Raw genomic sequence first — 20,535 nt, forward strand, 5'->3', positions numbered from 1 at the left:
TTGGTTGGCAAAGTTTTTGTTTGTTATTTTTATCAAGCGAAGGTTATCTGGGACTTCCACTCACACGCCAAATGAAATCACCATCACATTCAGAGTTCCATTTCTTAGTTTTTTCGCACATCTCTTTGATTTTTCTTCTTTCATTGATGGTAAAATCATCGGTGATATAGATGATACCCAAGCCCTTTCAAGTTTTTTAGGTTGCTCGTGATTCTTTATTTTTCTTCTTCTCTTTGCAAGTTTTACCTTTATTGGACGCCATTTCCCCGGCCCATTTTCATGTTCAAACCCAACACGATGTTGATGCGTTGGTTTGATGTCGCGGATGCCGATATCTTAGAGCAGATCCTCAATTTCCTTTTTCTCCTCTTCTAAATTTTTTTCTTTTGTTTCTTCGATTTGTTCAGGGAGTCAATGAATTATAATGTTTATTTTCCTTGATCTCGTTTTTCTCTCCTCTCCTCTTCTTATTGTTCTGCAACAACATATTTAAGATTTTCCTTATGTCCTTTGGTTATATCAGCGTAGGTTTTACGTGATGACTCTTTCATAAAATCTTTTGCCTGTTGTATCTCTTCTTTTATCATTTTCCTTGTTTCAGCTTCTAAGTCGTTCATCAATAAAGAGACTCGATTGTAATGAAATTTGTGATGAATGATTTCTTATACAAGATTTCCAATTGTTAAAAGAAATCTTCTCTAAGAACTCTGGACCGAAATCTCACCGAAAGCCTGTAACATATTTTCAAAAATATCATATAAACCTCTTCAGCCTCACTCTGTTGTTAAACTGCATATGATATGATATGAGCCTTCCCCACTGGGGAATGGGTTCTCCTCATTTTTCAAGTTGAAACGCTTAGTGCTGTCCAGACACCGCTGGTTCTGTGCACGCGTGACACAGATGCCATGATGTATAGTGGTGACACTCGAGCTGCACGGAAGAGCACATAGCTCGTCGCAGCCGCAGAACGAGATGAGTGACACCACACACCACAATGTCTGGCATTATATCATTACATATCAAGTTATACTGCATAAAGCTATGATAAATTAGGAATCCAGAGTGTACATACGGAACAGAGAATAAATCTGTTTCATGCTCGCTCGTTAACTTCCATATCAAGGCAATACTATACGGAACAGGGGTTCACAGAGCTATAAGGTTGCTTTTCGATCGCCTTCCCTATCAACACCCCGTCCCGTTTTCAAGTATTCGAAAATGATTTGAACTTTAGGTTTTTTTTTGTTATACAATTTTCTAGTACATTGCTGTTCTTCAAATAGCGTTTTTAAATTGCGTACCTTAAGTTGCGGAATTTCTCAGCGCTACGATTCTATGTAATTTGCCAAACGGTATTAAATTTAAGAGAAAATTCATATATATCTTTTATATGTCAATTCACTCTGAAGATCTTCTATATTCAAATGGAAACCCCTGTCTCACAGCCCCGGTGAAACTTCTTCCCACAGTGGAGACTAAAATTTCTATCGTAATCCCATTAGGTTAGAAATTCTATATTTCTACACATTTCCAGTGGAAATGGTTTGAGCGCAATATTTTTCCATTGAATTCGATATTAGGATGAAAACAATTCCCCAGTTAGGCTGAACTTGTAGAGGGGGGATTTGGCATTTTGGCTAAATTTTCCAGTGGGCGGGGGTCCCACCGGGTCTATGACACTGGGGATGTAAATAAATATAAAATTTATTAAAAGAATATTATTGATCGAATGAGGACAACATCATGGTTAATGGGCACCTTGGGATTCCATAAAATGTCAGAGTCCCGAATGATTGCAAAGTAAAACGATCAACATGGGAAATGAAATGATTTCCTTTTCAGTAAAAGAAAAACTTTCGTTTATATTGGGCGGAGTTTGAGTAATTTCTATACCTTTACTTTTTCGCGATAGTTTTTTGAAGAATCATCCAAGAGTAGAATTTTGTAGAAAAGTTAAATGTTAAATGTTCCCATGGTTACGCTTGATGCTGAACTTTTTCAAAGATGAAATGGAACTTCAATAAATATCTGAAAGTTTGGATACGCGCTTTTTTATAAGAATGGTGTTTTCCTTTTCATCATTAATATTTGGAAAATCATCTTAAATATTCTCACGGTGTACACGCTTTTTTTTTATAAGAATACCCTTTATAAGAATGTCCATGATGAAAATGGCCAAAAAATTAAGAATATGGTAAGAATATCACCATCATGGAATTTAGCAACTGAACCTAAGAATGCCATTTTTAATGCATTTTAACCTGTAGATTGCCAACTTCGATCTTAACATAAGAATACCGTAAGAATATTTTTGGATGATTTTCTCCAAAAAGTTAAGAATATCCATGATGAAATGAAAAAACACCATTCTTATAAAAAAAAAAGCGTGTATTCTTAGGTTAAGATCCAACCCAGCCAAAATTTAGTATGTAATACCTTAAGCAAAGATTTGGCACTTTTGGGGAAAATTGGTACTAAAGTAACTAAAACTCATCAATCTTAAATTCAGTTGCCAAATTCCATGATGGTGATATTCTTAGTATATTTCATCTTGAATATTCTTATAAAAAAAACGTTTATTTTTCATTCAATCGCGGAAGTTCTACAAAAAACTTAAGCTACAAAATATTAGCATTGAAGAAAGTTTTTTAATATATTGAACCTATAATTGTTTAGAGAGCAATTAAAACTGAAGCAAGTGTTTGAGATAATTTCAATAAAAAAGAATACCACATTTTAGATAATTTGTAAAAAAGTTTATAGCATCAAACCAATTAGCTTTTTAAACTCCCTTTGGGAGTAGTTCAAAATTACCGTACGTAATAAGATTGCATGCTAATATAATTTATTACCATGGTGACATAATTATGCAGTATAATTATCAGTTGTAATAAATAGGTGGAGGTATCACATAACAGGTCTATGAGATGTTTCATTTTTTAATTCAATTGATATAAATCACATTGGACTGCAGTTCCTTTGATACTGTTGCTTTGTTTTACCGGACACAAACACACATAATGTCATTAATCGGACAGTTAAGAATGGCTGAGACGAAGATTGATTTCGGAACACAACAGGTGCTTTTAGCAGGCCAACAGAATATTTGCAGATGTATTGGCAAGCCTCCAGCCTACAGGTGAGTGATGTTTTGCTTTGAAATCTTTCTTACAAAGACTCGTAAGAAATAGGTCCTAAGGTCATAAGGTCCTAATGATCTCACTAAACTTCTCCTCTCTCTAACAAATGCAAACTAGTCAACAAAACAACAATATATTAATTAACAAAACGACAATATATTAGTTAAAATATCAACATAAAAACAGAAAACTTTTGCGACACTAACTTACTGGATCGCAAAAATGACCCTAGAGATAACTCCACCGAGCCAAACAAAAAGCTCATTCTTTTGCATAACACGATTTGAGAACATTTACAAATTACGCCGTTGTTGTGGCGTTGTGGGTGGCTTTTATAAGCGCCTCATTTAATTATTTTGACCAAAGTTGAAGTGAAGTGAAGGGCGCGTCATTTAACAGACTGAACTTTACGGCTTCCAGATGATAAATAATTAACAAGTTGCAGGAAAGGGAGTGGCCGTATAAACACAATATGAAAATTGGTGCAAAAAACGAACTCTCAGTTTCGTGGGGGCGTTTTTATAGAGATAAAATGGTCAATTTCTTAAAAATAGAATATTCTAAAAACAAGAACCAGATATTTAAAAAAAGCAAACACTGAAAACAGATCTTTTTCTCCCCTTATTTATGGAGGACCTGGTCTTAAAAACGAATCCAATAGAAACTTTGGAAACACAATAGATTTATGAAGTCACCCATAATTAAAACATTTTTCTTTGGAAATAAAAAGAGGGGGAACCAGTAAAAGCAGACAGAGATATGCTAAACTTATTTTCTGGCTAAGCAAGCAAGAAGAAGCAAAGATATGAGAAATTTCACCTGCTCGCATAATATTATTACGTTCTCTTCTCTCGTTCTTTTTCTTTTTTTTCGTCCTTCAATATTTTTAGTACCTTCTTCATATTTTATTCAAAAAATTTGAAGAAAAAATAGGGAAATTTTTTGAGAGAGGGTTAGCCTCAGAAGAAAAGGGGGTAGTAGCAGGTAAATTATAAATATAAAAAAGAAATAAAGCAAATAAAAATAACTGTAAAATTCAGGTGGAAAGACTATATTAGAATGGTATACAAGAATCAAAAGAAAAGATGAGAAAAGAAAATATCGCAAAAAAAAGAATTGTACAAGAAATGTCAAGAAATGAGGATAAAAAGACTGTAAAATTTAAAGGGAAAAATATGGCGAATTTTTAAGAAGCTTATTCAAAAATGGGGCGCTCCAGATGGGACATAAAAATAAGTCAATTTTTTCCAAATCTTTGGGGAAGAAAGATTAAAGTTGTTTTGTGTTTTTTTCAAGATATATAAAGATTATCAGTTGATTTGTTTATAGTTGTTGTTTCTTTGGGGTCAGGAATTGAGTAGTGACGTTTTCCTATCGAAATTCAAGAAGTGGGGGTATAAATAAGGTTAAAAAATCCAGTGGGTATGGTTTTGGAGTGCAATTTTTAAACATTGATTTTCGGATTGGGATGAAAGTCAATTTCCCAGTGGGGCTGAAATTCCCGGGTATTTTCCTACCGGGAACGAAATTTTTGCCAAATTTTTCAGTGGGGCTGACACAGGGGTGTAGTCACCAAATATCTGTTCAGAAAAACTAAAACAACCTATGTTTCATAATTACACCCCTGGCTTAGTGGCCTGGTGGGAATTTTTTAGCAAGTAAACAAAAAGAACGTTTTTTCTAGTGCCAATATTAGGTATGAATCCTGATGGGTCTTTGATACGGGGCAGCGCAACCCTTTAGCAGATGGTAGGGAATCCTTTTTCGGGCTTGCAAAACGTGTCAAATCCTTTATAAAGTCAAGCTCACCCTTGCTCAAATTTACAAAGTTTTTTTTCTAAATTCAAGTTTAGGTCAATTTTTATTTATTATTTTAATTCTAAATTCTTTCAATAAACTGAAGATTTTATTTGAAATAAATCTTGCGGTCTAATACTTTTAAGCCTATTGTTCGAGAAATAAGGTTTAAGGTTTAAGGACTTGATGGATTGAGAAATATAGAGAGATGATATTTTGAAGTTTTATTTCGAGCCTTTTTTAAAAGGACATAATATTCTTTCACAGGCGAAGGTAAAGGTTATACATTTTCAGTTTCAATATGAGTTACTGGAGTATCATTTTTGTGCTAGTGCCAAATGAAGTGTTGGAAAGTAGATTTTAAAGAGATGATCGAATTGTTTGAGCAGCATGTAGGCTTACACGTTGTTTTTTTTATTAGAACCCAGTTTATAAGAACATTGAGGCTGAAATTCGTCGAAAAATTAAGAACATCGTAAGGACATGCCCAGCCTCAGTTTGGAAAAAAATGACAAGAAACTACAATTGTTTCCTCTTTTCAAGCAGTTTTAACTGAACTTAGGGATGGATTTTCTAAAATCGAGAGTCAAATATTGTCCAAATTTTACCAATTTTAAGTGCTTATTATTTTGCATGATATTGTCGATTTAGAGTAGTCTGAAAAATTAAGAACGCATTTAAGAACATTTTAGGCTGAAAAATTCTAAAAAAATAAGCACATCCAGGCTCAGCCAAATTTTAGGTGTTCTAATAAAAAAAAACGTGTATTCTTTGAGCAATTTGCTCAAAATAATCCGATACTATCGTAATTGCAGTAGTTATTTTTTACTTACCAACTTTAAATTAGAGCAGATTTTTTCATTAATTTTGTTTTGTTAATTTTATATATTTAAGTCAATGAATTTCAAGAACGCCGATAAGAACATTTTAGGCTCAAAATTGCTTAATAAATAAGCATATCCAGGCTCAGCAAAACTAGGACCAACGATGTAAAAATAATAGATAACCAACTTGCCTTGATTCTCAAAAAACATCCGTGTTATGGTTGTAAAAATATTAATGACATTTTGCATCGTAAAAAGTGCAATTAAATAAAAACTTGCTTCATTTGCAACCTTCTATTGGACAGAATCGATCACGTGATGTATATTTTTCCAAAATTTGGGTTAGAAAAAGTGTATTTTCCTATAGGCAGCCTCACAGAAGGAATTTTTTAATTAGATATTATTGTTCTATAAACATTCATCTGTTTATTTTGTATCAGGCAACCTTCATGCACTTTTCATTCGTGAGATATCGCACTTCAAATCACACATATATTTTTCAGATAACATCATTTTATGAGCGTTTATTCATCCAGATGAAGATTAAGTGGTATCAGGCCGATCCGTAGTCAATTTGTCTAAAGATTGGTACCTTTATCTTTTGAAAAAAATTCCAAAATTTGCAGTAAATAACAATTCAAATTTTCTATCAATTCAGTGGATGTCAAAAAGTGTGTCAAAATCTAGCTAAAAGCATAACACGCACTGCACACATAGCTATTTAAAGGAGTGCTCATTCAACGATGTAAAAATAATAGATAACCAACTACCTCTAGAAGGCACTTCTCCCAAGAGAACAACCATTGTTTTCCTATTGAAATGAGCACTCCTTTAAAAAGCTCTGTGTGCAGTGCGTGTTATGCTTTTAGCTAGATTTTGACACACTTTTTGACATCCACTGAATTGATAGAAAATTTGAATTGTTATTTACTGCAAATTTTGGAATTGTTTTCAAAAGATAAAGGTACCAATCTTTAGACAAATTGACTACGGATCGGCCTGATACCACTTAATCTTCATCTGGATAAATAAACGCTCATAAAATGCTGTTATCTGAAAAATATATGTGTGATTTGAAGTGCGATATCTCACGAATGAAAAGTACATGAAGGTTGCCTGATACAAAATAAACAGATGAATGTTTATAGAACAATAATATCTAATTAAAAAATTCCTTCTGCGAGGCTGCCTATAGGAAAATACACTTTTTCTAACCCAAATTTTGGAAAAATATACATCACGTGATCGATTCTGTCCAATAGAAGGTTGCAAATGAAGCAAGTTTTTATTTAATTGCACTTTTTACGATGCAAAATGTCATTAATATTTTTACAACCGTAACACGGATGTTTTTTGAGAATCAAGGCAAGTTGGTTATCTATTATTTTTACATCGTTGGCTCATTTCAATAGTAAAACAATGGTTGTTCTCTTGGGAGAAGTGCCTTTTAGAGGTAGTTGGTTATCTATTATTTTTACATCGTTGCTAGGACGTTCTAATAAAAAAAGTGTGTAAATATTGACTTTTTGGTGGGAAAGTTTTTCGATTAGCTTTTTTTTCTGGATGAGACCTTCAGGGGTACTTAATTGATGAAAGTGGATCGAGCCATCAGACCGTGGAAGAGAACACGTGATCATTTAAAACACATATTAGTGGGTCAGATCGAAAATTTTCAAGAAATCCTTTCTATTTCTAGCCTGGATAGATGTCAGATGTTTCTGCTATTTACAACTTGGTCTACCTTAGTTGCGCAAATGGGAAAATTTCTAGCTTAGCACAATATTTGAATTGAAAAAGTATGTATGCGTTGTTGCCTTCTGATATAACAATGCAAATGACATTATGAAGACTAGGCGGTAAACCAAAAACATCAAAAATAAAATCGTTCTACAGCCCTTATATTCAGGCTATTTTATTTTAGATAAAAACGCACTTAATAAGTTAGAGTCAGTGAGAGGGCTATGGAGATCTTAAAGGAATTTAAAAAATGGTGTGAAACAAAGTTTAAATTATTTAAAATTCCGTTTGATAAAGCTACCCAGTAAGGGGTTCCCCCAAGGGGGACTCTATTCCCAAACAGTTTTCCCTATTCAGAAATATTGAATAATAAATTTTGTTGTCCATTCAGTTAACTGTGTATTAGTATTGAAGTTTTATTAATAATTAAATCTTTTTTTCCATATATCATAGATTAAAAATTAAAATAATATATCTTGTTGGCAATTGACAAGGGAAATTTTTAATAAGGAGTGGAGTTTTTTCTAATCGACGCCATGGATTAAGAAATACTTTTATTCCTTTGATGTTTGTCTTAAAGTAACAGCTTTGGATCGAATGCTGTAAAAATTGTGATACTTTAAAAACTATTTGGCTTTGAAATTATACCGTGTAATTTTCAAAAGTATTTGAATATTTTGATGGTATTAAAGTATTAGTGACAAAATTTTCAAGATATTTGTTATCATTACTTTATATTGATTGATGACATCGCATTTTGTAATTTTCTGGAGTTTTGAAATGAAGCCGGTAAGTAAAAGTGTTTTGAAAACTCAGAAGGGCCACCGTGAAACTTTTTGTAAAGTCTGTCTCAATGAGCTGTTCCGGAAAATTTGCGAAAAAATCCTTGGCAAAATTCTTTTCATGCTTGAGATGCTTGTTGTTTACCACCCCCCCTCCCTGGAAATCTAAGAATAACTTTTTACTCTCTGGAAAAAATAATAAATACTCCTTTAGACCCTCCTGGAAATTCTTCTCGTATCACCCCCTAGGAATGTTCGTCCTTAAAATGGATTGGCCCAATATAATCTGCAGCGGTGACCAGATAGACAAATTGACTTTTTAAACAGCGACATAAAATTTTCTTGCAAATATAGATCAATAAAACGTTGACTGTTGACGCTAGCTGATTATAATAAATATACTTTTACCATAAATTTTGATGACTCATGTAGTCAACATTATCCTTCCAAAAGTTTTTAAAGATTTTCAATATTGAAGATAAAAATCAGCAAAAACAGCATTTCTTGCAAAATTTTATGTATTTTGTCCATCCAAAATTACAGTAAGTTCTCGCTTATTCGAACTTCTATTATTCGAATCTCTCAATAATTCGAACTTTTTTCCAGTCCATATCAGGGAGAAAACTCTTAAAATACTTTCTATAATTCGAGCAAATAAGAATCACCATTTGAGTTCGAATTAGCAAGAGTCAACCTGTAATTGGGATCGATTTTAGTAAAATTCACAATCACTTTTGCAAATAATTTAAAAGGTCTTTTTTTAAGCTTCAATGGCACACCCTAATGCTTTTGTGTTTATGAGATTATGAGACCTATCTATTATCAAGTTTCTTCAGTCGGTTCAGTCCCCAAAATTCCTCAGGTCTGGCGGAAGCGGTGAGACTGAGACTTCAGAGCAAATGAGATTCTTTTCTCAAATTCCTGCTATCAAATTTTATCTCATTTTGAGCCTTCAGCCTCCCCCACTTTAACGGTTGTTCCGCCGGGCCTGTTCCTTGAAGGAAAGTATCGAGAAAACTTTTTTTCGATGTCGTAACCAATGATGTCATTTATTTGCAACTATAACACAAAATAATTCGATAATTCTAAGAGACAGTTATTAAAGCCACACTGAAACTGCAAGTGACACAAACACCCCCTTCTCACAGACCCAGTAGGATTTTTCTTGGGGATAGAAAAAATAGCACAATATTTTGCAGTGAGGATTTACTTATTGACAGCTCACAGACAGACAGACAGACAGACAGACCCGGTAGGATTTTTCCAGCCGGGTTGGGGTAAAAGTAACGGACCAAAACTCGACGAGGATTGATATTCCAATGTTTTTTTTATGGCTGGGGGATGTGAATTCCATTGTTTTCGAACCAGAATATTTAGAGGAGAAAGAAAAAATAGCACAATATTTTTCAGTGAGCATTATGTGCGTTATGTGCGGGGGGGGGGTCTGAAACGAAATTCGTTGCATTTTTGTCCATCAGACTTAAAATTTCGATCCCAATTACAAGTTGACTCTTGCTATTTCTAACTCAAATAGTGATTTACTTATCTGATTATTTTCAGAGGGAACAAAAATCAGGGTATTATTTTCTGCTTGGACGATATTTCGGCTAATTTTCCCAGTGGGTCTGTGAGAAGGGGATGTACACAAGGACTAAAATATTTTCCCTTTGAGATCAAGAAGATCCCAACTGAAATATTTTTTCATTGGAGTCAGTAAGACTAGACAGACTGATATTAAAGATTGTTCTAGTTGGAAACAACTGGGTTCTAAGGCTAAAGATAAAAACAAAACTGTTTCTTTTATCACAGATTGCGAAGCATAGAGGACAAAATTGAAACATCTGCTATTTCGAAAAAAAATTCTTATTTTGTGGTTTCTGACTTATCAAGAAAAAACTGAAGGGTCCGACCAAATCAGAGATTGGAAAAAAAAAAGTTGTTATGATGAGATCAGTTTTGGTTTTTATCGAGGAAAATGAGGGGAGAGAAAATATAAGAATGAATAATAAAGAAGAAAACACAAAGGAAAGATAATATGTATAACTCAAAACAAAGGGGAAATAATTTTGTACCATATCTTCGATGATGAGGAAAAATATTCAAGAAAAAAAATAATACACAAAAGAGAAAACTAAAATCAACAACTAAACTATATGGAAAATGGATTTTTTGTGTTTCGTATGTTTGATTAGATGACAGAAGGAGTTTGGAATCGAATGAAAATAAAGCACAAAAAAAAAACTTTAAAAAAGGGAGAGAAACGCCAGGGAGAAAATTGATTAGTTCTAATTAATAAAACGACTTTTTCATATATTGGTACAAAAAAGAAAAAGAAGATTGAAAATATATGACGAAGAATTTTTAGATGATATCTTATATGATCAAAACAGGAAAAATATTGTAAAATATTGTTGTCAAAAAAACCCAGAAGGGAACCGTACAAGATCAAATATAAAAGCTTTTGAACATTTTGTATACAGACATATATTGACTTTAAAGGACGTTTTTGGAGCAAAAGATTTAAGAAAATTCAAAAGATTTGAAGCAATAAAAAACTTGGTCAAGGAGGCTCTTGTGTGATGACGTCATTTTTAATGAGAGACATGCCGATTGCTTTGTTGTGAATGATGTTCAGGAAATCAAACTGAAATTCCGAGCACGTAAGATTAGAGGTTTTTATAGGGGTGTGAAAACGTGTAAAAAACGTTTACCACAAACATTGCTGTGTACAATCTAAGTCATGAATGTGGTATCACTTTTACACGGTTTCATTGATTGAGAAAATTAAAAATCCTCTTTTCAATGTTTGGTGAATAAAGCTCCCTTTCATGCATTTTTTGAAAGAATTTTGGTGGGAAAGCCCAAAAAATCAAATCCAAATATTTTTGCTATAACACACACCGCATTTTATCATTCTGACCATGATCGGCTACTGGAGTTCGCCATATCGATTGATTGAGAGGATTTTTGATTTTTGACTAAGGGTCATTATTCCTTCACATTTTATCTTTCATAAAGCTTATTTTGACATAAAAAAATTACCTCTTTAGTAATTAAAACACTATCAGAATTTCATAATCTAATTCCAATAGGATTGCTAAAGCAAAGTAAAAGCAAGCAATCTTAAAAACATTTTCAGCAAAGAAATTCCAAAATAGATTGGCTTAAATGTTAATATGTATCAGATTTAAACAAAAAGAAACAATTCTAGCCAATCAAAACGTTTAAAATCCAAAATTTAACCAATCGGATTGAATATTTTAAATACGTCAAAAAGAATAATCTTAAAAAGGCAAAAAAATGAACGAGGAATAATGGGCCTGGGGATAGCTAATGCTATCCTTTATGTTACCAGTTCAGCTTATATCATTATTTTCTTTTCTTTGATCTCTCTATGAACCTTGCAGTAGCAGTAACGACTGCAATATGAGTGATTCTACGACAAACATCAATAACAACAACAACAACAACAACAACAACAACAATACAGGACCAACAGCTCCAACAAATTGCGACGACCTTATCAACAACAATAATCCAGAATATCCTAACTCACAAACAGCAACACCAACTTTCCATTTCGATCAAAATACCATGGATCTTGGGGCGCCACCACCTTATGCTCCACCCTACGCCACAGCCCCACCTTACTATCCAACGACTATCACTATGAGTCCAGAGCAGCGTCGCCTTGTCAACACCCATAACAACAGCGATGATGAAAAAGAAGATTTAGATTTCTTCAAATATACCATCCCCTGCAAACGCATTGCAGGTTATATTTCAGTGTGTGTGGCCGTGGTAGTAATCGTGGTCATACTGTTACTTTTGATCTTTGGAAAGATGTAAGGAGAATATAGAGAGAAAAAAGGAAGCGAGTCTTGATTTTTTAGCTTCCAATTCCACTGATTTATTAGAATTGGATTTTTTGATTCTCTCTTTCTTAGATAGTTAAGCCGTCGGAATCTGAAGGGAAATCGATTTTGAGATTTGCAACGTGAATTGTAGAAGATTCTACCAGAAAGATGCCGTTTGGAAATGGTTTTTTAGATGATAGACCTTTCAGACCTAACCGTCTACTTGATTTTGATGATAACCCTAGTTTAATGGGAATTGGTGGCCACAGAGGCCGTGGTGGGCGGGGAGGAGCGCGAGGCCATATGAGAGGACGTCAAGGGAGATTTCAACACGATCGCCATTACATGGCTCATAATAACAGGCGGGTTGCTACGAACATTTTAGGGCGTAGTTCTGCTCAACAACGTTGTAACGATGACTCGATAATACCTTTGAATGCTGAAACGAATGTCTGTTGCTTGGTTACTAAGATTGATATGAACGGCAACCCCGTGCTTGTCTGTAGGAATATACAATGTACCAATATCTTACATACTAAAGACAGTATTCAGTATTATGACCAACCTTTATCAGCAGCTATACCACCACCTGAGTATCAAAGTGGACCGCCCTCCCCAAACACCCATCCCGCCCTTAATAATAATTCCCGCCCACCTTTAACGCAAATGAATAATTTGAAAAATGTGTCAACAACGGCACACCAACTAACCGAAGAACATGTGGACCATTTTGGGAAACTTTACGGGTGTAAAACAATGACCAATATAATTGTCATGGTATTAGCAGTAGTTTTCTTTGCAATATTTTTAACATTATTAGTTTTACTGGCCTAGCTTTTTTTTCCTATCTAAGTTTTCCATGGAAGTTCGGTCTATGAAAATGAATAATTACTTTTTCATTTAAGCTTTCAGCGACCGAAGTTTGAGTGGCCTTCGCTTATTCGAACTATAAGTATCTATTATTTCAATCTTTCTGTAATTCGAATTAATTGTTAGTCTGATTCGAGAAGTAACGCAAATGTCAAGTCGAATATCATCATGATTATTTGCATTCCTAGTTTGGTTATTCTTAAACCTGTTTTAAAATGAAAGGAAAAAGAGAATTTTTATCTCAAAGATTGGGCTATTCCAGAAAAGACTTTAACCCATGCGTTGAGGAGGTATTTTTTGGAAAAGGCGAGCCCCTGGATTTTTTTAAAAAAATTTTTGGACCCTTTGGATTTTTTTCCTCGTTATTTGGACCACCCTGGATTTTCCCCTTCATTTTACTGACAACTTGAAAAACCAGACCACCCTTAGGAAATAATTTTCCAGACCTCCCTTGGACATTACACCTCCTCAACATAGAGGGTACAGACTATTTTTGGGAATATCCCATTTACTGAGCATATTGGCTACGTTTAGAAAAAAATCCTTAAGTTTATAGGAGAACAATTCATTTGTTTTCACTCCAATTGTCATGGAAACACTTTAAAAATAACTTTTGGGTTCAAAAACGAAATTATAACACTTCAAAAAGTTACGTATTATTAATTTTTTACACTAATATTATTTTCTGAATTTTTAGTATCATTTTTTTATCGATAGGCCATCTTTTTAGTTCGATATGTCACTTATAAAGGTGACATTTTAAGATTTAGTTTATCAATTTAGTTGAAGTGCTTTGGTTGAAACCGTCGAATAGAAAACATTCCAAATTCAGAAATGTCCCAAAAAACATAAATTTTTCAAAAACTTCGTAGTTAATCGTGTCTTTTGACCATATAAACAATTTAAATGAGGATGGCAAGACCAAGTTTTTGTTGTAGTTAGGAAAATTTTAAGCTTTGATAGTCTCCATTTGGATATAGACGGGGGTATTCTTTGTTAATTTTGTAAAATACTAATCCAATAATTTTAATGATCCTGATTAATGATAGTTTGTTGTTAATTTTTTGTAGAAAATATAATTATGTAAAATATTGTATCTTTTTAATTTTATCTCTCTTGTAATGTCGTATCATTGTAAATTGTGACTAATGAAAAGCTTTGTTTATATGAATTATAATGAAAAAAAGATGATAATTACCCCTTAGTTCTTCAACTCGAGTTGAAGCAATTCAAACCAAAAATTTTTTTAGTTCCAGTGTCAATTGAGTGTCAATTCAAGTTCTAAATTTGCAACTAAATGGAAATCCTCCATCTGGAGAGGATTGTGGTGTTTTAAAAACATGTGATATTGTATTTTCGCTATTTTTCGTATTTTCTTCGTTTTTGAAGCTATATTCACGGTTTGCTAGCTCCAAAATTGCGTCTTTACAGTATCTGATAATTTGGTTCTGTAAACTAGCCAAAATTTTGAAAAGAATCATCAAAAATTTAAAATCTGGAAAAAACTCATTTTTTTATGACGTCATCACAAAAAATTGTGTAAAAATGGTCATTTTTCGTGATTTTCTCGATATTTCCCAACTTAAGGTGGTTCCCCTACCAAAAATGCTGATTTCAAAGTTGACGTTGCAAATAGAAAGGGTTTAAAATATATTTTAGAAAATGAAAATGATGCATCTTTTCATCCTCGCAAATTTCTGAAAACAATGTGAGCAGGGTATACAGCTTTTCATTTTAAGCCCAAGTGTAATCGGTTGATATATTTCTAATCCTGAAAAAATATTGTATGTATTTTTCATCCGAAGAATACTGGACCCTAATCCGTCCTCTGTATTCTCGGGGTTACCACAAGTCGGACGGCACATACCTATCATCTCTCTCCCTCTCTCTCCCATGGCTACAAGTATTTTTATAAGAACAAACTATATAAGAACATAAGGCTACGCAACGCAGACCAAAATGTTAAGGACAAGTTAAGAACATTTTAAGGCTTTGTGGACTCAAAAACACCCCTATTTCTTAGGAAAATGGTCAAAAACATTCACAAAATGGTCAAAATAAGAACATGTTAAGAACATTTTTAGGCTTAAAACTAAAAAAGTTAAGAAAATCCGAAGGGGATCCGAAGGCTTTAAAAATTTTGGACGTTCTTATAAAAAAACGTGTATGTTGTTGACATTGCTACTAAGACGAAATTTAATGAGGCACATAGCATTGATTGATAAACCGTAACACAGTATCAAATCATAACAAGTAATTAACAATGATTTATGACTATACTGGAATTAAAAAGGGATTATATTAAAGTTTGGGATGCCCTTGACAGGATTAAGTAGCCTTCAAAATTGATTTGAAATTTAAAGACAGTATTATCGATTCTAAAAGATTAATTAATCTCATCAACTTGTTATGATTTTAAGCCAGGATTTAGTTTGCATTTTGATACATTTTGTAACAACTTTAAGAACTTGGTTTTGACTGACTACTCTCCAAAGAAATTCTCTCCAAATACATCATAGTATTAGAACCTTTTAGAGGGACTGAGAATAAGAAAAAAAGTCGAAATTTCGTGGATTTTCTATATTCTTGTCGTTCCGCAACCCCTTTTTCGATCCCATCCAACACGAAGCAAAGTTGATATTTCACCACCTATGTCGTTCCTTTTTTCCTTTTAAGGGAATAAAATTGTTTTTCCACTGCAGTGGAATTGGGCTGTTCCAGAAAAAAAAATGGTACCCCCTATATGTTGAGGACGTCTTCTTAGGGAAAGGTGACCCCGCCGGATTCTTTTTCAATTTTTTACGAGCACCTTCTTGTATTTTTTTCCCATTTTTTAGACCACCCTGGACTTTCAACCTCGTTTTACTGACCACCCTGGATTTTCCTCCTCATTTTACTGACCACCCTGGATTTGTATTTCCCAGACCACACTAGACGTCGCACTTTTTCTGGAATAGCCCATTTCATGGACTTTGTAGGAAGGGGTCTAAAATTATATTTTGAAGGTTTCATTAATAAGCCATGGTATTTATAAACTTGCGGTACTGGCATAATGGGCTTGTAAGCCTTTAAAAATTACACTCTACAGTAAGGCTACAACTCGCTGAAATTCGTAACGCATCTTTTCTACCATCTTTAGAGCAAAAATTCCGTCTTTATTTTCGAAAATTCTTGGTTTTTCCCCTGGATCTACTACAGTTGACTCTCTCTCTAATTCGATCTTCACGGGACCAAAAATTTTCTTTGGATTAGAGAAAGATTCGAATTACAGAGAGTAATTCAAACCACTTTCCAGCCAAGGGGCCAATATTTTAGTTCGAATTACAGAGAGATTCGAATAAAAGAGGTTCTTTTTAGAAGGAGTTGACTGTAAAATGTTTAGAAAGTTAATAGGAATCTCGGATATCCTGTACAAGGTAGGTTAAAAGACAAACATCACGCAGATTATTGAACTTTTTCGATGAGACTAAAAGAATCTTACGTTACTATGTTTAACAATTTTTGAAAGGTTTTAATATTTTGAGCTTGTTATAGTTTATAACAAAAACAAAGAAATGGTGAAATAATTTTAAGCTGCCTTTGACTTTGACTTTTGATAGATGTTCTTTCAATTAGTCTTATATCATCAACTTTAAAAATAAATTTTGAACAGAGAGTCAGTGACGTCAGAGTACTGGACAGTTTAAAAATAATACAAAGTGAAAAACGTGACACAATTAAATAACCCGAAGGTAAAAATACAACATACCTCTCAATGTCTTTAAGGTGGTAGTCTACCGCCAGATTTCAAAAGTCAAAAAATCACATTTTTTGCAATAACTCAAGAACTTCTTTACATTTCGTAATGAAATTTTCAGGAAATGTATATCAACTATTAACATTTCTAAAAATAAAAAAAAAATCTAAAAATAACCAAAGACGGGGGTAAAATCAGCCAGGGGGTAAAATACTTTATTTTGCTTGTGTCAGGTTTTCTGAATAGTCGGCTTGACCTATGAAGTTAGTTTTTTTTTTAAATGACTAATATTTAGAAAAGGTCTGGAATGAGTGAAAAAAATAATTAAATTTTTTTTCCAGGGGGTAAGAAACTGAAAAAAACGCTTTTTTGAGATTAAAAATCAGGAAACCAATTTTAAAACTTTTTAATCCATTCATTCAATGCACAATCATTTAAGGAAACTTCCCTGAAAATTTCAAGTCTGTAGCTACTCTCAATCCTAAGATATTTCTGACAAGGTGTTTGCGAACCCCCGGAAACGCGTTTTTGAGAAAATCAAAGAAAAAGACAAAAATGGCTATAATTTTAAGCTGGAAAGCTCTTTTCAAAAAATTTCTTCACTGGATACTCATCAAACCAGTCAGGTTTCATAAGTTAAAGTAAAACATTTCACAAAAATTGATAAATTATCCAAAAATCAACAAAACATGTTGCGCTAAAAAAGTTACGTAAATATAGCAAACTTTGCGGTAATCTTGCGATAACATCAAATTTGGGTGAAAACAGCCACATAAGTGTGACAAAATGTTCATTGAAATTCCAGCATGACTCTCTATAGACATGGAAACTTTTCTAGTGCATATTTTTATTCACATAGACTTGAATTGACAATGAGCTGGCTTGATCGAAGACGGCGCCTTCGCTTCGGTTACCGCCTAGGCGGTTATGAATGGCTGGTGTCAGATGAGAATGTGTGTCTCCAGAAGTTACGTCCAGTTCATTATAATGCACATTTCTATCTCTGTTACATCATGTTGTGCTTGGAAATATCTCAGTTACATTTAAATCCACTACAAAACAATATGTGAGCCACCAAAAAGCACACTGTCTATGCTCAAAACAAAATGCCGACAACTTAAATGTTTTTCGCAGAAATCCAGCAACACAACCAATGTAGAGCAACTTTATAGATTCTGTAGAGTCCATTCTTCATTTAAATAAATCATTTCAATCAAAGAGATTAAATTTGATCTAAAACTTGCCAAGAAATCTGCAGAATCATGCTTACAGCTTGCTTTTCAGCTGGTTTTGATGTGTTACACTACTGCAGCTACCATCTTTAATTTTAAGGATTACGTAATGCCACGGAAAATAATATTTTGACGCTCGAAAAGGGCGTAAAAAGAGCTTTCTTTTGGCGTATCACATTGCTATGTTTCGGCCGAGATTGAAGAAATAAGTCCTTAGCAACGGGATTTTTTCTGTTGCTAGGGCGATTTTTCAAGCACCCAACAGGATAAAAATGCTCACTGCGGCCTGAATGATAAAGATATAGCTCTGAAATTTTCAGGAGATGTTCAGAAAGACCTAAGGATCTCAAAACACCCAAAAACCAGAATTCGACAATTTTTTCGATGATTTTTTATTTTTGGGTAGACTACCACCTTAAGACCGTGACTTTGATACCAATTTTTTGATTTTTTTTGAAAATAAATTTGTATGATCTTCAAATTTAGCCTGAAAAATGAACAAGAATTTTCAAAATTTTGATTAACTGAGTCAGTCATATACCGCTTGTACTAAGCAAGTCGAGAACTAAGAATATGCGAGAGAAAATCTTTTAACAAAGAAAAGCATATGTCTCAAATCGGACTTAGACCACATAACATCATAACAACTTAACTATTTTTTAGCGCAACGTTGATTATTCGTTCTTATTAGAGAAAAATATGTTACTGTCCTCAAGTAGGACAATTTAAGTAAAACATATTTTCAACAGAAGCGAATTTTTTAATAAAGTCAAGTAGTGAAATATTGAATTTTGAAATTCAAGTAGAAAAAAGAAGACTTTGGACGCAGACTTTGTACCATCTTGAGTTGATTTTGCGTTTGAGGAGGCGCCATTTCGGTAAGTAGGGAAAATATCTCAATTCATATATTGATATTATGAGGGCACCATTCCTCTGAGGACTGAATAGCCTTCTCAACAAATGTTTTCTATTTTAATGCACACATTACTGTGCGTAAAATTTGCACTAAGAATTTTTCAGTATTGATGCAAAATGAGTTTTCGATTTTCAATATTTCCGGTACTATTCAGTGGTGTGCAGTTCAAAGATTCACGGTAAGATAAGATCGGCGAAATTCTATGATTTTTTGTCGTAAAAAACACATTTTCAAGTTACGGATTCTATGAATTACGAGATGAAACTAAATTTTATTCGTATTTTCATTTTTTCAATTCGAATTTTTTTCTACGGAAAACTTGTAACTGGGAGAAACCCCGTAATTCTTGGAAACATATCTAAGAGTCACGAGGTTTTGTTGTTTAAGAGTCCCTTTTGAGACCAGGAAATTCATCGGGACTGGTATAAAAATATCTAACATTAAAAAATAATGGTATTCTTAATAATGTTACTCGAATCGTAGGATTGCTTGTAGGCAGGATTAAAAAAAAACAGGCATAAAAATTGAAATCGAAACTCACTTCGTTTGTTCAACTGTCTTTTTCACTTTAAATTTTAAAGGAAAGATTTTTAGAACAAGGAATAAATTTAATCATAAAGCATTAATAATAACTTTTGCATTTTTAGCGGGATGCGGAAGGCAGGCATGATGAGAAAAGCCTCTGGCGGCCGCGGTGGAGCCAAAATGGGTGCCAACAAAGCTATGGCCGCTAAGGCACGTAACGCAGCCGCCCGTGGACGAGCGGGTGGACGTTTTGGAGGCGGTGGTGGACAAGCAAATTCCTCCCAGAATGCTCAAATGCGTATGATGCAACAAAACAGTAGGCGTGATATGGCAAGCATGAATAACATGATGGGAGGTGGTATGGGTGGAATGCCGCCCCCATACATGATGTCGCCTGAACTAAACAATTTTGAGCACACCTCCATGTATGGAATGGGAGGAGGTGGAGGGGGTGGTGATCCTTCTGCACCCATGATGTATGATTTCCCACCTGGTGAAGGAATGCCAATGATGGGTGGAATGGGTGGACCACCCATGGGAACAATCCCAGAAGGCGCTCCGCCAGCCGAGGGTGTTGCTCCTGGTGAGGGCGGAGAAGTGGTGAAGAAAGCACCCCCGCCACCAATGCCTCAGTATCCAGATTTCTTTAAAAAGACAATCCCCTTAAAAAGGGCCACTAAATATATCGCACTTGCTCTTATGATCATAACGTGTATTGTAGTGGTAATATTAATTGTTTTTGAAAAGTTCTGATAAAACACATGGACATTATTTTGCAAGATTTATGATTTGTCCTTGCATATTTGGCTTTTGTCTGTATGATATGGAAGTATTTAGCTAGAAAGCCTTATGAAATTTGTATCCGTTTGTACATTATAAAATTCAGTTTTGACGGGTAATTTTTATTGTAATTTATTCTAAAGAAACAAGCAGATAAAAACGACATTAAATTTACGATTATAGTTAGTATTTTTGACGCCTTTTTATTTAGAAATTCCGAGAAATATCTAAAGGCTTGGTAAAATTAACAACTAAATTAAAATGATTGGAAAGTTAGAAATCATTAGCAAAATTTTCTGTCTTCTTCGGCTAGTTTAAAAACACACAAGAAAGCCT

At 33.8% G+C, this 20,535-nt stretch overlaps 2 protein-coding genes and 1 long non-coding RNA gene across 4 annotated transcripts in view; 2 read left to right on the forward strand and 1 right to left on the reverse strand.

Moving 5' to 3' along the window:
• The first annotated feature begins 2,917 nt into the window (after positions 1-2,917).
• LOC136800221 (nuclear transcription factor Y subunit beta-like) lies at positions 2,918-14,204 on the forward strand. Of its 2 annotated transcripts, none has more exons than XM_067056842.1 (2): positions 2,918-3,142; positions 11,691-14,204. In XM_067056842.1, exons 1-2 carry the CDS (start codon positions 3,024-3,026, stop codon positions 12,130-12,132), a joined length of 561 nt encoding a protein of 186 aa, XP_066912943.1. In that variant the 5' UTR covers positions 2,918-3,023; the 3' UTR covers positions 12,133-14,204. The 2 variants fall into 2 exon arrangements, 1 of the variants encoding a protein (XP_066912943.1); XR_010845683.1 differs by lacking the exon at positions 2,918-3,142 and adding an exon at positions 7,958-8,290.
• Positions 14,205-18,346: 4,142 nt separating this feature from the next.
• LOC136800222 (uncharacterized) overlaps positions 18,347-20,535 on the reverse strand; it is a 68,384-nt gene continuing 66,195 nt past the window's right edge. Inside the window, exon 7 of the long non-coding RNA XR_010845684.1 lies at positions 18,347-18,465. This is a non-coding gene — a long non-coding RNA (uncharacterized lncRNA). The remainder of the gene's footprint in view (positions 18,466-20,535) is intronic.
• On the forward strand, positions 18,537-20,369 carry LOC136800061 (uncharacterized). The gene is made up of 2 exons (XM_067056674.1): positions 18,537-18,856; positions 19,542-20,369. The coding sequence occupies exon 2, from the start codon at positions 19,546-19,548 to the stop codon at positions 20,170-20,172; it is 627 nt and encodes a 208-aa protein (XP_066912775.1). The 5' UTR covers positions 18,537-18,856; positions 19,542-19,545; the 3' UTR covers positions 20,173-20,369.

The sequence above is a fragment of the Clytia hemisphaerica genome, unplaced genomic scaffold, assembly GCF_902728285.1.
Source record: "Clytia hemisphaerica strain Z4C2 unplaced genomic scaffold, Clytia hemisphaerica genome assembly, whole genome shotgun sequence".
NCBI lineage: Eukaryota > Metazoa > Cnidaria > Hydrozoa > Leptothecata > Clytiidae > Clytia > Clytia hemisphaerica.

Coding starts and splice junctions, on each gene's coding strand:
- LOC136800061 (XM_067056674.1), top strand. CDS start 19,546: ATGCGGAAGGCAGGCATGATGAGAAAAGCCTCTGGCGGCCGCGGTGGA.
- LOC136800221 (XM_067056842.1), top strand. CDS start 3,024: ATGTCATTAATCGGACAGTTAAGAATGGCTGAGACGAAGATTGATTTC. Junction 3,143..11,690: donor GGCAAGCCTCCAGCCTACAG/GTGAGTGATGTT, acceptor TGAACCTTGCAG/TAGCAGTAACGACTGCAATA.